Raw genomic sequence first — 14,368 nt, forward strand, 5'->3', positions numbered from 1 at the left:
TGTGTATATGAATTTTTCCTACTGAATCCATACACATACTGTTTTAACAACTTCATTAAAAGTAATAAACTAAAACTCAAACTAATTAAGAGCTTGACATTTCTAATACTCCCTCTTCTAATATCTCTCAGATTACACAAAATCCAATAGCTAAAAGGAATTTGTTTTGCCATATAGCCAAGCTATATACATGTATTTATATATATTATATATCTTTCTTACAGCCTTGTCAAGTCTAACACCACTCTGCTGACTCCCATGATTACCAATATTTAATAAGTGTCTACAATGGTTCTGTAAGAATGCTGCTCAGATTCAGTATGGAGTTCACAGAAAAATAAAATGTATGTTCATATGAAATGAGTGTAAGTTTCCAAAACGGAGGTACATACCTGCGTTCAAAAACGGTAGGTTATCTTTTCTGCTCACACTTTCTGGGGCTGTACATTCACATACCAGTGCACACTAAGAAGGAATAAAAGAAAAAAGAAAACATATTTGAAAATGATCAAATAAGAAATGAGATTCTTTTTTTATTTGAAAAACATGAGGCCATGCACACGGTTTCAAAAAGTTCTGAACAAACATTTTTGTAAAACTATTTTCAGCTTTACCTTTACAATGAACCTTGTTTAACTTGTGATTATTTACTTACATTTATATATAATATGATTATATGATACAATTATAGACTACATTTCAGTTCCAGTTAAAGACTACTTAGGAAACAAAGTCTGTACTTTCTTTGTGGAAAAGGATTATCCGCATGCTAGCGATAGGTTCCTCCTATAGCAAATCACCTATGACAAGCTGAATGGTTTTGTATTTCTGTTGCCTAGGTTGATTTTCGATCAATAAAAAGCAAATTATCTTCTGGCTTTTAAGTAAAGGCAACTTTAAATAAAAAATAAAATATGTTACAGCATCTAATTTCATAAGGCAAAAAGAGATGTTTGTTTCTGGCAAAACGATGCAAACACTTGCTCATAAAGTATGAGGATACTTTATAAATAAGCTGATGTCTGATTTATGAATAAGCAATTTATAAATAAGTGGATCCAGAGATCATAGATCTATTCATCCATGATAAATAGATTCAGCTCATGATCCGTTACAGAACCAACACTTCTCTGGACAGAGGAGAGAAGAGAGACACAGAGAGCACATTGCCATGTTCCTAACGAGTGAACCATGGGTGGGAGATACTATCTCAGATAAGCCATCCCTAAGCATGGGACTCTGCTTCAACCTCCTATGAAACTGTAACTAACAGAGGAAGCAAAACTTTTGTGGCCCCAGAGAGGCTGACAAGAAACCTATATTCACATAGACAGAGACCAGTAACTATTTCTTCAGATGACTTTCCTTTTATCTCTAGCAACCGCCCCCCGCCCGACCCCAGAGAAGAAAAAGGAGGGCTGGGAGAAGGAGGAAAGTAAATTTTTAGAGCAAATATATCAGACATAAACAAATAAATGCAAACAAAAACAAAGCAAACAGACAAAACCCCAGAAAGTTCTCTGGGTGAAGAGTTCTAAGGGAAACAGCCATTCTTCTGTAGCAAGCATGGTGTTGTCAAGAGACTCCAAGGGCTCAGACTGCCCTCCCTAGTAGGATGTATCAGAATGGCCTGGGCTATTTCCCAACTGTTCTATCTATGACCCACCTCTGTTCCTCCTCTGGGGAGTGCTCCCCTCCTTGAGATTCACCACCACCGAGGTCACTGTTCATGACAGAATGTATTATGTCTCTGAAGCATTTTGAGAAGGAAGACAAATGACTTAAAACATTGATTGAAATGTTACTTTCTGCATTCTTAAAGCCCACTACTCATTCCTCTATCAGAACATTACTCAGGAAATTTCCTGATGGAGAAAAATGTGCTTTCATACTTTCTTTAGTGCTTATATTGAGATCCTAGTTTACTGAAAAAAATGAATAACTGCAAACAACTCTTAAAATTTTATGTTCTCTAAATCATTTTCCCGACCAACCAAAAGTCAGAGGTGATCCCTTCTTTTAATCCACAGCTATTTTGGAGATGTACTTCCCAAATCACTACAGCAATGTGCAAGGATGCTTGGACAGACTTAAAATTCTTTATTTCTCTTATTTGCAAAGTTTTCTCGACTTCTTTCAGGCTACATAGGGCTGTTAAAGTAATCTTTTGTAAACATTATGTTCATCATATCGATGTTCTGTTCTAGAATGTATGTAAGGGTTATTTACTGTCCAATCAAATCCAATATTCTCAGACTGGTCCTCAAATCCTTTCATGCTTTGTCCCTGACATCCTTGCACATATAACTTGGTATACAGCTCTAAGTCATCTTCCTTTCCAAAAGAAGATCATCATCTACAATATAACTTACAGGAATGGTTTAGACTAAACCTTTTTAGTGAAGAAGTCCATAATTCACACAGATCAGGCTATTACCCTGAGAAACTGCTTCCCTTTATGGAGGCAACCCTGCCTCTTTGAAATCAAAGATAACTTTCTGTTTCCGAACAAAAGGCCCGTTTTATTCCACCAAATGAATACAGACATATGACTTTTATATATTCATATCTTCCATTCACACTGGAAGGCTGATATTTAGGACAATTTTAAACTAATATTCTTAATTTGTATTTTACAACTCTACTATTCAGAATGCTCTCAAGATTTAAATCCACAGAACATAAACAGAAAATATCCAATAAATATTTACTAAATTAATTAATATTTTCATATTTGGACTCAGCAATTATTTTCTTCAATTGTTTCCTGAGTGTACCTTTTCTGTCTCTATTTATTTAGATTGAAAGTTTTCAAAGCCAAGAACCTTATTTCTTATTTCCTTAGGCTGTTTTTATTTTATTTTTTTTACTTTTTTTACATTGGCCTTGGAATCTTTTTGCACTGTGCTGGTTGCTACAGAGAATGCATAGATGGAAATGATGTGGAATCTGCGCTTAAGAAGGTTCAGCTATTTCTACTGTTCATTGCTATTATTACGGTGGATATTTGCAGCATTACACACTTACATGGTGTGCGCTCTCAATGTAATAACTTTACATTTGTGATTCTGAGCAGGAATAACAAACATCACGTGCTTTTTGTACCAGATGTAGCGCCATAAGCCTATTGATGTTGATTAATAGTTTAAAAAGTGTCATTTGATGGTAAGTGTGGCCAAGTAGACAAAACATATGATATGTAAAATTCTTGGAGCTAAATGATTTTGACTCTCAGCTAACATATCAATTTGCCATGCACTGAGCTAGAAAATTAGCAATACTGTATGAACAATAATCATAAAGATCTGTATGAATCCATCAAGACTAACACTTCATGGCCAAGTACTTCCACATTTGTTGATTTATTCCATCAATGACACTTTTCAAAGTTTGGTCTGGAGTCTCCTGGAAGTCCCTGATAACTTTTGCCTTTGCACCCTTTGTAGCATCTAGCACAGGGTGAAGACAACATTATTTTCATATTAATACTAAAATATTATTTGTCTGTTTCCTTCTCTTTTTCTTTGGGGGGGGCGTGGCTTGGGGGATCTTAGGTCCTCGACCAGGGATTGAACCCAGGTCCTTGGAAGTGAAAGCGTAGAGTCCTAACCACTGGACTGCCAGTGAACTCCTGTCTGTTTCCCTCTCTCTTACAAGCATGTGGTAGAATTTTCTAGAAGCTATATGACACAATCATTTGACAGTTAATGGTATGTGTGCTTATGTACTCTTCTGTTTTAAACATTTCTTGTTTGAGTTTCTAATATGATAAATGTCTACAGATATAATCCAAATAAGCAAAATCTCTAATACAGTAAATATCAATAGATAAAATCCACATAAATATAAATTTGAAGAGTGTAAAATATGAGAATTGCTATGCTTTTGTGATCTCATTCAGTCTCATGGTTTAAATACCATCCAAATATCATTTGATGACTCACAAATACATAATTCTAGCTTGGACATCTCACCTGAATTCTGACTTGAAGCTCCAACTGCTTAGATATATCCATACTTGGATGTCTAAGAGGAATGTCAAATGTAACATCTCAAAATCTCCTGTCTTCCTCCAACTGCTACTCTCAGTGTTGTTATATATATATATATATATATATATATATATATATATATATATATATATATATATATATATATACGCATACATCTTCATTGGAGTATAACTGCTTTACAATGTTGTGTTAGTTTCTGCTTCACAACAAAGTGAATCAGCTATATGTATACATATATCCCCATATCCCCTCCCTCTTGAGCCTCCCTCCCACCGTCCCTATCCCATACTTCCAGGTGGTCAAAAAGTATAGAGCTGATGATCTCCCTGTGCTATGTGGCTGCTTCCCACTAGCTATCTATTTTACATTTGGTAGTGTATATATGTTGATGCTACTCTATCACTTCATCCCAGCTTCCCTTTCCCCTTCTGTGTCCTCAAGTCCATCCTCTATGTCTGCATCTTTATTCCTGCCCTGCCACTAGGTTCATCAGTATTGTTTTTTTAGATTCCATATACGTCCGTTAGCATATGGTATTTGTTTTTCTCTTTCTGACTTACTTCACTCTGTATGACAGACTCTAGGTTCATCCAGCTCATTACAAATAACTCAATTTCGTTTCTTTTTATGGCTGAGTAATATTCCATTGTATATATGTGCCACATCTTCTTTATCCATTCATCTGTCAAAGGACACTTAGGTTGCTTCCAAGTTCTGGTTATTTTAAATAGAACTGCTATGAACATTGTGGTACATGACTCTTTTTGAATTATGGTTTTCTCAGGGTATATGCCCAGTAATGGGATTGCTGGGTCATATGGTAGTTCTATTTTTAGTTTTTCAAGGAACCTCCATACTGTTCTGCCTAGTGGCTGTATCAATTTACATTCCCACCAACAGTGCAAGAGGGTTCCCTTTTCTCCACACTTTCTCCAGCATTTATTGTTTGTAGATTTTTTTATGATGGCCATTCTGACAGGTGTGAGGTGATACCTCATTGTGGTTTTGATTTGCATTTCTCTAATGGTTAGTGATTGAATATCTTTTCATGTGTTTGTGGGCCATCTGTATGTCTACTTTGGAGAAATGTCCATTTGTTTCTGAGAAAATGGTAATTCTATTTTTTGCTAGCCTTTCCCCCTGGCGTCTGGCCACGTCTCACTTTCTCTGTCAGTCACACCCTGATCCAGCTCATCTGCACTTCTCCCCTGAATCTTCACAATAATCAGACTCCATTCTTCTGTCCTTGCCTCCTTTCAGGCCCTAGTCAACACAGCAGCTGGAACAGTCCTCTTAAACGTGAATCAGATTTCATACCTATACTCACAGCTCCTCAACTGTCTTTACACATAGCCCAGAGTCTAACACTTTCATGGGAGTCGGTCTTCCCTGCCCCATGAACCTCTGTCCTCAACTCCTACCACTCTGCTCCTTGACCTCTCAGTTCCAACCACACTGGCCTCCTTGCTGCTCCTTCAACACCACAAGTATCTGGTCTCCTCAAGACCTTTGCTCTTGCTATTCACTCTGTCTACAATTCCTATTCCTTTCAGATATCTACGTCTTGTTCCCTTCTTTCTTGCACGTTTCAGCTCAAATATCACATTACCAGTGAAACTATCCTTGACCATCCAGTTTAAAAAGGCCACAGCCCAGCACTCCCTAGTCCTTGCACTCTGTCTTATTTTTCCTGTAGAACACAGCATCATCTGATCAACAGTGTATTACTTTTTTACTGTTACTTCCCCAGAAGGTGGTATCCGTGTCTATTTGGTTCATTGCTGAATACGCAGAAACTAGTCCAATGCCTAGAACATAGAAGGTAGTATTGTTTGATGAATGAATGATGAATAGTATATGCCTTTTAATATTCTATAAAGATAAGTAGGGCCTGTTATATAATTTTCAACTTTTATATTTAGAGTAGATAAAGGGAGGAAACCTTTTGAGACTGGTCCTTAGCTACACAAGGACTCTAGTTTCTCCCTAATTAAGTCTGATGAAAGTCCACTTAAAACACCTCTTCAAAGTATAAGGTCAAAATAACCTAAGGGCAGCAGGTCATCAAAAGACTAGCTGGGTTAGGTTCATAGTCAAAGGGAGACATTATCACTCCACTTATACCATTTTTACCATGGTCATAAATAAGTAAGGCATTTTCCTTCTTTTTGAAGAAATCACTACCACTTTGATCATTAGTACTCTGCAACGTTCAAATATAATATAGACATTAAACAAAAGGGGAAGACAAGGTAGGAGCTGGGTTTAACCAGCCTCACCAGAGGACTGTTAACCCTCCTGCCCTAACAAGAAGCCCAGGCATCTCTGGGGAGGCAAAGTGGTGAACTGGGCTCTCTCAGTTGATCCTGTTGGCTTTCAGTTACATGAGTTTTCTCATCTGTCACCTGACTTGATGATTTTGTTGCCTGGTTCTCCTTTCCTCAGTAGCATTTTTTCTTGACTACTTATTTCAAAGGCTTTTTAAAATTTAATTTCTTCCTCTTTCCTTCATAATCCTACACTCTTCACTACATCCTTATTATATGCTTTATTTATTGACCGGTCAGTTTGTACAGCGCTATACATACGCTTCTAGGAGACAATTTTGGATTTAATTTCTTCCAAGTAAAATTGACTTCATTTATTCACTCATTCATTTTTTGCACATCAGGCTCTGTTCTGGGAGCTGAGGGTAAAAGAGAGGACAAAATAGACAAATATCTTGCCCTCAGGAAGTTTAATTCTAGTGAGGGAAATAAACAATATATGAGATAAACTAAAAAGATATATAAAGTTGGACAGTGATAAGTACCAAGGACAAAAATCATGCAGAGAAGAGAGAAAGAGTTTGGGGTAGGCGTTGCAGTTTTAGATATGGTGGCAGAGAAGCCTTTGGTGAGAAAGTGATTTTGTATAAAGATCAGAAGAAGTGAAGGAGTGAAGCACAGATACTGAGAAAAATGCTTCACGGGTAGATTGAGTAACAAAGTTTAAGGACCCAGTTTGGAAATATACCTGGACTGTTCCAGGAGCAGCAAAGAAGATAATGTGACTGGACTGAAATGAATAAAAAGGAGGAGTAGAGGAGGAGGTGAAGGACATGAAGGGGCCAACACTTAGAGGACTTTACGTGAGAATTTGGGTTTATACTTTCAGGAAGATGAGAGGCCATTGGAGGAATGACAACTTCCACATTACAGTTTACTAAGTGCTGTGCTGATAACGGACTATGATGGCGGTGGGGCAGGGCAGGGAAGGAGGATGGAGGGGGTCAGTGGGACGTTTAAGAGACGACTGCAAAAATCTACGTGATAGACAATGTTGGTTACAGTGAAGGGCTCACGAGTTGCCGGGTTCTAGATTTATTCAGAAGTCAAAATCAACAGGATTTGCTGACATACTGACTGTAGGTATGAGAGGAAGAAAGGAGTCAAAGAGGACCCCAAAATTACAAAAAAAAAAGTTTGGTATACCTAATGTGATATTTCACCTAATAGGTTAGCTTTGTAAAAGGACCGTGTTCGTAGGCCTTTTGTGAATTTTTCTTTCTACAAGAAGAGGAGAAGACACCAGAGTTCACTCTCTCTCTGTGCATCTGTGCCAAGGAAAAGCCTTGTGAGGACACAGCAAGAAATCTGGAAGCCAGGAAGAGAGCATTCACCAGGAACTGAATCATCTGACACCATGATCTGGGACTTTGTAGCCTTTCAGAACTGTGAGAAAATAAATTTCCATTGTTTAAGTCTATGGTATTTTATTATGACAGCCCAAGCTGATAAACATAGGTATGAATCTTTTAGCTGCTCCTTATAAATGAGAGATAGCATGTGTCACTCAATACATGACTATGGTTTTAAGAGTAGTTCCATTTCTTTCTCCCCCATTCACACAAACCAGTGAGAGGGATTTTTTTTAGGGATAACCTCCATTTCAGTTACTTTGTCTTTTCATATATTTCAGCCATTGACTAACTTCAGGACTTAAATCACTATTAGTAACAGATTGTGTTAATACACTTCATGGAGAGTCTGATTTAGCAGATCTGCAAAAGGGTCCCCACATTTGAATTTCTAACAAACACCTCTGATGATTCCGACCACACTTTGAAAAACACCAGGATAAAGCTATTTCCACATAACTCTTTGAAATGTCATGCATAGTGGACCTTATTACATGTCCTTCATGACTATTCCAGGGATTGCCAGTAGGGTTTATAGTAACTCTATAAAACACCTCACAAAAGGTCAAGGTTTACTAAGAATCCAGATAGGACAGAGCTAAAACCAACACTGCTTGATGGGTTTAGCATTTTAGTACACTTATGACTCCTACAAGGTACTTGCTGACACTACCACTTCCTATTTCTAGAACGGCTCAGTTAAGTCTTTATTTTTAAGTTCACATTACTAAGTCAGAAACATTATGTACGACTTTGGTGGGGCATATTCCTGGGTGTCAAGTTCTCCATTTATGAAAAGAATATGATTCAATTTGTGCTACCCCATAATAGCAACGTTGTAAAGGAGTCAAGGGGTGAGCCAGCTTTGAGAAAAATAGAGAGGTGGCTGGTAATAGATTGGGAACAGGGAAAGCAGGCCTGCTTTGAGATGGGAAGAGTTTTAGCTCCTGGTCTCCTAGCGCGTGTGCTTAGTTCATTCTGTCCCCATCTCCCACACCCTCCCCACCTCACTGGAATGTGTTCATGACCTGGATTTTATTCTGAGGGATAGTAGGGAACAGAGAAGAATGAGGCTTGGGGAAGCGGTAAGACCCTAGCCTATACTGGGCAGGAACAATTATTTTTTGAAAGGCAGTTTAGATTTTATTTTATTTTTTTGGTAAAGTTAATGATTTGTTAAGTGTTAGATAAGCACTGCACCATCTCCCATGTAGATGTACCAGAAATTAAAATATGCTCCCAGATAAGAAACACTAAGCCAGAAAATAGGCCATAATAGACCTTGTCATTAAAAAAATGCTCATTTATGAAAAGGTAGGCATTCTAGTAAACAAACATATACATTTCCCTGGGGGAAAAAAAACTATTAGCAGTTCGTAAATCTGTCCCCTGCGTCTCAGTAAAACAGGCAATCACATTCCTAAGACAGAACTTTAGACTAATGCTTATATCAAGTCTCTCTCTTAAAGAAAAGAAAGTAGAAAACAAGTAAAAGTCCTAGATATTGATAATATTGGAGTTTTTATCCTGGCCTTCAAGGAAGCTGCTTCGCTTCCAATTGGCATCGCTCCTCAAGCAGAGCTCTCCCTCCACCGTTTACTACTTCCTGCTTCTCTCTCTGCAATTTCATAAGGCACAAAGTTGTTAAATCTGTCCTCCTTCACATAAAAACGAAATCCAAATTCAAACTGCATCTCTTTCCAAAGAGAATTTCGAGAGCGGAGAAGTGGTTACTTTTGGCAATAGGCCTTCCAGAATCTTCTGTGCATCTCACATAGGGTTAATTACGGCAGGTTGCAACAGTGATCAATACTTTTTTTCGAACAGAAGAGGCTGTGTCCACATGGGAGCCAGCTACGAAGAGAATGGTGTTTTGAATGGTGCATGGCTTTGCACAGTTCCGTGCAAATAGGCTGTCGGGTTACAAGGATGAGACACACTTACAGTACTCCCATTCCAAAGCTGATTTCTCATTTAGCTTTGGAATAATGAGATTTCATACCCCACAGAGGTAGTGGCGATCCAGGCAGCTGGCAAAGCTGATCGTTTCTAATTTAATCTGTGCAGTGAGCTGACTGGGACCCTACCTTTTGTCCCTGCACATCTGTCGTGATGTGGTCGGCTTCCCCATCCTCAATCTCCCCCATCTTCACGACACTGACTTGTATGGTGCCAACAACCTTGCCACCATCTGAAGTTCTGCAATCAAAAATAAAGGAAGCGGAAAGGTAAGAATAGTCTCTTCCCTGAAAGTATGTCCAAACATGTTTGTTTCTGAAAACCACTAACACCGCTCTTTACCTGCATTGGTTGTAATAAACAAATCTGCTTAAAATACATTGAATCCTGTTACTAGAATCACGAATTGGTGTGGTAAGCGCACGAAGCTACCTCATGAAGGTTAAACCATCTCACGGCTCTCAGGAGTAGCCACCAAGATCATGGATCCATGCCCTGTTTGGTAACCCCATGTCCCTACAACGGCATCAGCCATGGCTCCTCTATACCAATCACATGGGATATTGTGCTCATCTATTACAGAAACTACAGCTGAATAAAACAGAAGAAAGTACAAATAACCCTATATTCCTCTATGACCCGGCCATCAGCTATAACATCCGATTTTGTGCCTTTTCATTTTTCTTTCTCAGAGACCAGGTAAAGAAGATTCTCTCCCAGCAAACATCAGAAAATCACAGTACATGAAGACAGAAATTAACCACTGAGATCATTTAGGATGACCCCTTACTTTTTCAGATAAAGAAACTGAGATTCATGAAGATAGAAAGTCTCATCCATGGAAACAAACTGGCAAAGCCAGAAACCCAGGTTTTTATCTTCTTTAAGTCTGTTGGTCATTGAAAAACTTAATGATGATGAAAATTTTATTATTAAGATTTTCATCATCACTGTCATCAACATACAAATTTTATGGCTGACAATAATAATGAAAACCCAAAATAAAATTAAAAACCACCATTCTTTAAGATTCTCAAATTTTCTTTTCTGGGCAAGAGAATATACAGAATAAATGTTGGCATCATGTCATGGGAACACTGTAATACATAATGATATTCTTCCCTTGAACCTTTTTTTAAGATAGGTAGCAAGTCACCCATTGGTATGGGGTGTTCCTGTAACCTATATCTAAGCCTAATTGACCAAGCGACACTTCATTTTCTTTATTTAGTCATTTATTTTCTTTTTGAAAACAAATCTTTTTATTATGGAAATTTCCAAACACACATCAAAGTAGAGGTGAGTACAGTGAATCTCCACATACCCAACACCACCCACCTTCAAAAACTTCCAGCATTCTGCCTTTCTTGTTTCACCCATCCACTGGCCCTTCCCCAACTTTTTTTTTTTTAACATCTTTATTGGAGTATAATTGCTTTACAATGGTGTGTTAGTTTCTGCTGTATAACAAAGTGAATCAGCAATATATATATATATATATATATATATATATATATATATACATATATATATATATATATCTCCCCATATCCCCTCCCTCTTGCATCTCCCTCCCTCCCACCCTCCCTATCCCACCCCTCTAGGTGGTCACAAAGCACTGAGCTGATCTCCCTGTGTTATGCAGCTGCTTCCCACTAGCTATCTATTTTACATTTGGTAGTATATATAAGTCCATGCCACTCTCTCACTTCGTCCCAGCTTACCCTTCCCCCTCCCCGTGTCCTCAAGTCCATTCTCCACGTCTGCATCTTTATTCCTGTCCTGCCCCTAAGTTCTTTATAACATTTTTTTTTGATTCCATATATATGTGTTAGCATACGGTATTTGTTTTTCTCTTTCTGACTTACTTCACTCTGTATGACAGACTGTAGGTCCATCCACCTCACTACAAATAACTCAATTTCGTTTCTTTTTATGGCTGAGTAACATTCCATTGTATATATGTGCCACATCTACTTTATCCATTCATCTGTCGATGGACACTTAGGTTGCTTCCATGCCCTGGTTATTGTAAATAGTGCTGCAATGAACATTGTGATACATGACTCTTTTTGAATTATGGTTTTCTCAGAGTATATGCCCAGTAGTGGAATTGCTAGGTCGTATGGTAGTTCTATTTTTAGTTTTTTAAGGAAACTCCATACTGTTCTCCAAAGTGGCTGTATCAATTTACATTCCCACCAACAGTGCAAGAGGATTCCCTTTTCTCCACACCCTCTCCAATATTTATTGTTTGTAGATTTTTTGGTGTTGGCCATTCTTATTGGTATGGGGTGATACCTCACTGTAGTTTTGATTTTCATTTCTCTAATGATTAGTGATATTGAGTATTCTTTCATGCTTTTGTTGGCAATCTGTATATCTTCTTTGGAGCAATGTCTATTTAGGTCTTCTGCCCATTTTTGGATTGGGTTGTTTGTTTTTTTGATATTGAGCTGCATGAGCTGCTTGTAAATTTTGGAGATTAATCCTTTGTCAGTTGCTTCATTTTTTAAATTTGTGTTTAACTTTAATCTGAATACAAACGGTGTCTTTCAACCAATTCTTTCAAAATGTCACTATTTTATTACTGGAGGTGTCAGAAAACAGGAATAGGAAAATTAGTATAAGTAGTTTACTAAAATGTTAATTAAAACAATAAGTTAGGCGAAAAGGAAACCCAATTGTTACCAGATCAAAGGAAGATTTTTCTCAAAATATATAAAGTACAAATTTAAACACATCTTTTGAATTATGCTTTTAAGAAAACCGAAATAGAAAAACTCTGGTGACATATACATAGCTAATGTCATAATGTAATAAAATAAAGATTATGTACATAGAAAAATACAAGTGGTTTACTTAAATAGTGTATTAAGGTTCTTACTAAAATATAAAATAAAATGCTTCTTGGTGATTTTTAAGTCAGTGTAAATCATAATATTGACTCAATTATTTTAAATTAACAGAAAACTTAAGCATTCATTACAAAGAAGATGTGTATACAGATGACAGTAAAATCTATGATTTTGTAGAAAACTACATTAGCTTCAATTCTGGGATGACTTTAATAATTAATTATACCATTTTCCTACTTGAAAATGACATAATAACTTGTCATAAATCATGATTTGACATATCTCTGTACAATTCTTTAGTACCCGATAGTGAAATAGATATTTTAATAAAAGCCCTGGTTCTACTCACAGGTTTTTCTAGAAATTTGCAGACTTCTTTTTCCCCCAACTGATACTCAATAACAATTAAAGACACCTTTTTCTTCTCATAGGCATTGTTTAAAATTCTTGCTGGAGCAAACTGAGCTTAATTTCTAGGTATACAAAGCTTAGGTATAATGTTTCAAATTTTTTCATTGACTAAACTAAATAATGTCATAATGATTTGAATGAGAGGATAGATTTCTCACACCCTCTCCCAGGACTGGGTAATAAACCAAGACATGCAATAACAGTTAAAAGTGTGAACTCAGGAGTTTGAGTTATCTGCTAGCTTCATGACCTTGGACAAGGAACTTAACCATGTGAAATAAACTAATACATGCAATAATAGTTAAAAGTGTGAACTCAGGAGTTTGAGTTATCTGCTAACTTCATGACCTTGGACAAGGAACTTAACCATGTGAAACTTTGTAAAATGGAGATGATAATTTTGTGGTAAGGATTACATTGTGACACAATTTATGTAAAGTTCTCAGCACAATGACTTACACAAAATAAGTGCTTCTTCCTACCCCCGCTTCATCCCAGTAGTAGTAGTAGTAGTAGTAGTAGCAGTATCAACAGAATTGCTATTGTCATTAATGTATTATATTTCATTCAATTCTCTTTAGAAATTTTACTAAAATGGGCATCTAAGGCTATAGTAAAAGATTATAGGATTTCAGGACACATGCATTTCAAGAGTGATTAAGTGCTCATTAGAGGTACAAAGACTTAGTAATGAGAGATGATGTTATAAAGCTTACATTCCTAGAAGTGCAAAGAACACAAGTTTATAACCAGTTACAATACAAAGTGAACCTTTCAAAGTGCCAAAGGTAGATGAAGAAGCAATGCACCATGGGAGTATGGGAGTAAGCTTCCGAACTATAGCTTTATTTATTCCCTTTAAAAAAGCTTCTGGCTGCTTTTTAAATACAAGCATATCTTGTTTTATTGTGCTTTATTTTATTCTGCTTTGCTTTTTTGGAGCTTTACAGATATTGTGTTTGTTTTTTACAAATTGAACGTTCATGGGAACCCTACGTTGAACAAGTCTATCAGTGCCATCCTTTCCAAAAGCATTTGCTCACTGTGTCTCTGTGTCACATTAGATATAGGGACACTAGAGAGATTCTAAAACCTTTTTTTTTTTCACAAAACATTTTGGATACGAATCTCTGAGTACCCTAAATCATGCTTCTTCCCCTGAGATTTGTGGGAGACAGAATGGGGAATTCAGGTTATAAACTTAAGAACTAAACACAAGACATGCAAAATCATGGGTCATCCTGTCAGTGAACTGCAATGTGAAATGTAGAAGCCATTTCCTATTTATTCTGTAATAATTTACAACCCACAGAGCCTGGATATTCAACACTTCTCTTCAATCAGGACAGTCACAACTGAAATACCTATTTCATGTTTCCAAAGGCTGTTTCAAAGGTGATTTCAAAAAAAATTTAGAAAAAAATCATTCTTAAGTGATTAATGATGCT

At 37.0% G+C, this 14,368-nt stretch overlaps 1 protein-coding gene across 4 annotated transcripts in view; it reads right to left on the reverse strand.

Annotated features, from left to right (window-relative positions):
- The window catches only part of INPP4B (inositol polyphosphate-4-phosphatase type II B), an 886,823-nt gene that overhangs the window by 207,419 nt on the left and 665,036 nt on the right, over positions 1 to 14,368 (reverse strand). For 3 of the 4 annotated variants that reach the window (XM_081245267.1, XM_081245268.1, XM_081245266.1), the window contains 2 exons: positions 9,780 to 9,891; positions 393 to 465 (listed from right to left, as the gene is read on the reverse strand). In XM_081245267.1, coding sequence (XP_081101393.1) covers positions 393 to 465; positions 9,780 to 9,891 — 185 coding nt within the window. The remainder of the gene's footprint in view (positions 1 to 392; positions 466 to 9,779; positions 9,892 to 14,368) is intronic. The other variant, XM_081245269.1, reaches the window with a different exon arrangement.

This window comes from Mesoplodon bidens (genome assembly GCF_964165515.1).
Source record: "Mesoplodon bidens genome assembly, chromosome: 1".
NCBI lineage: Eukaryota > Metazoa > Chordata > Mammalia > Artiodactyla > Ziphiidae > Mesoplodon > Mesoplodon bidens.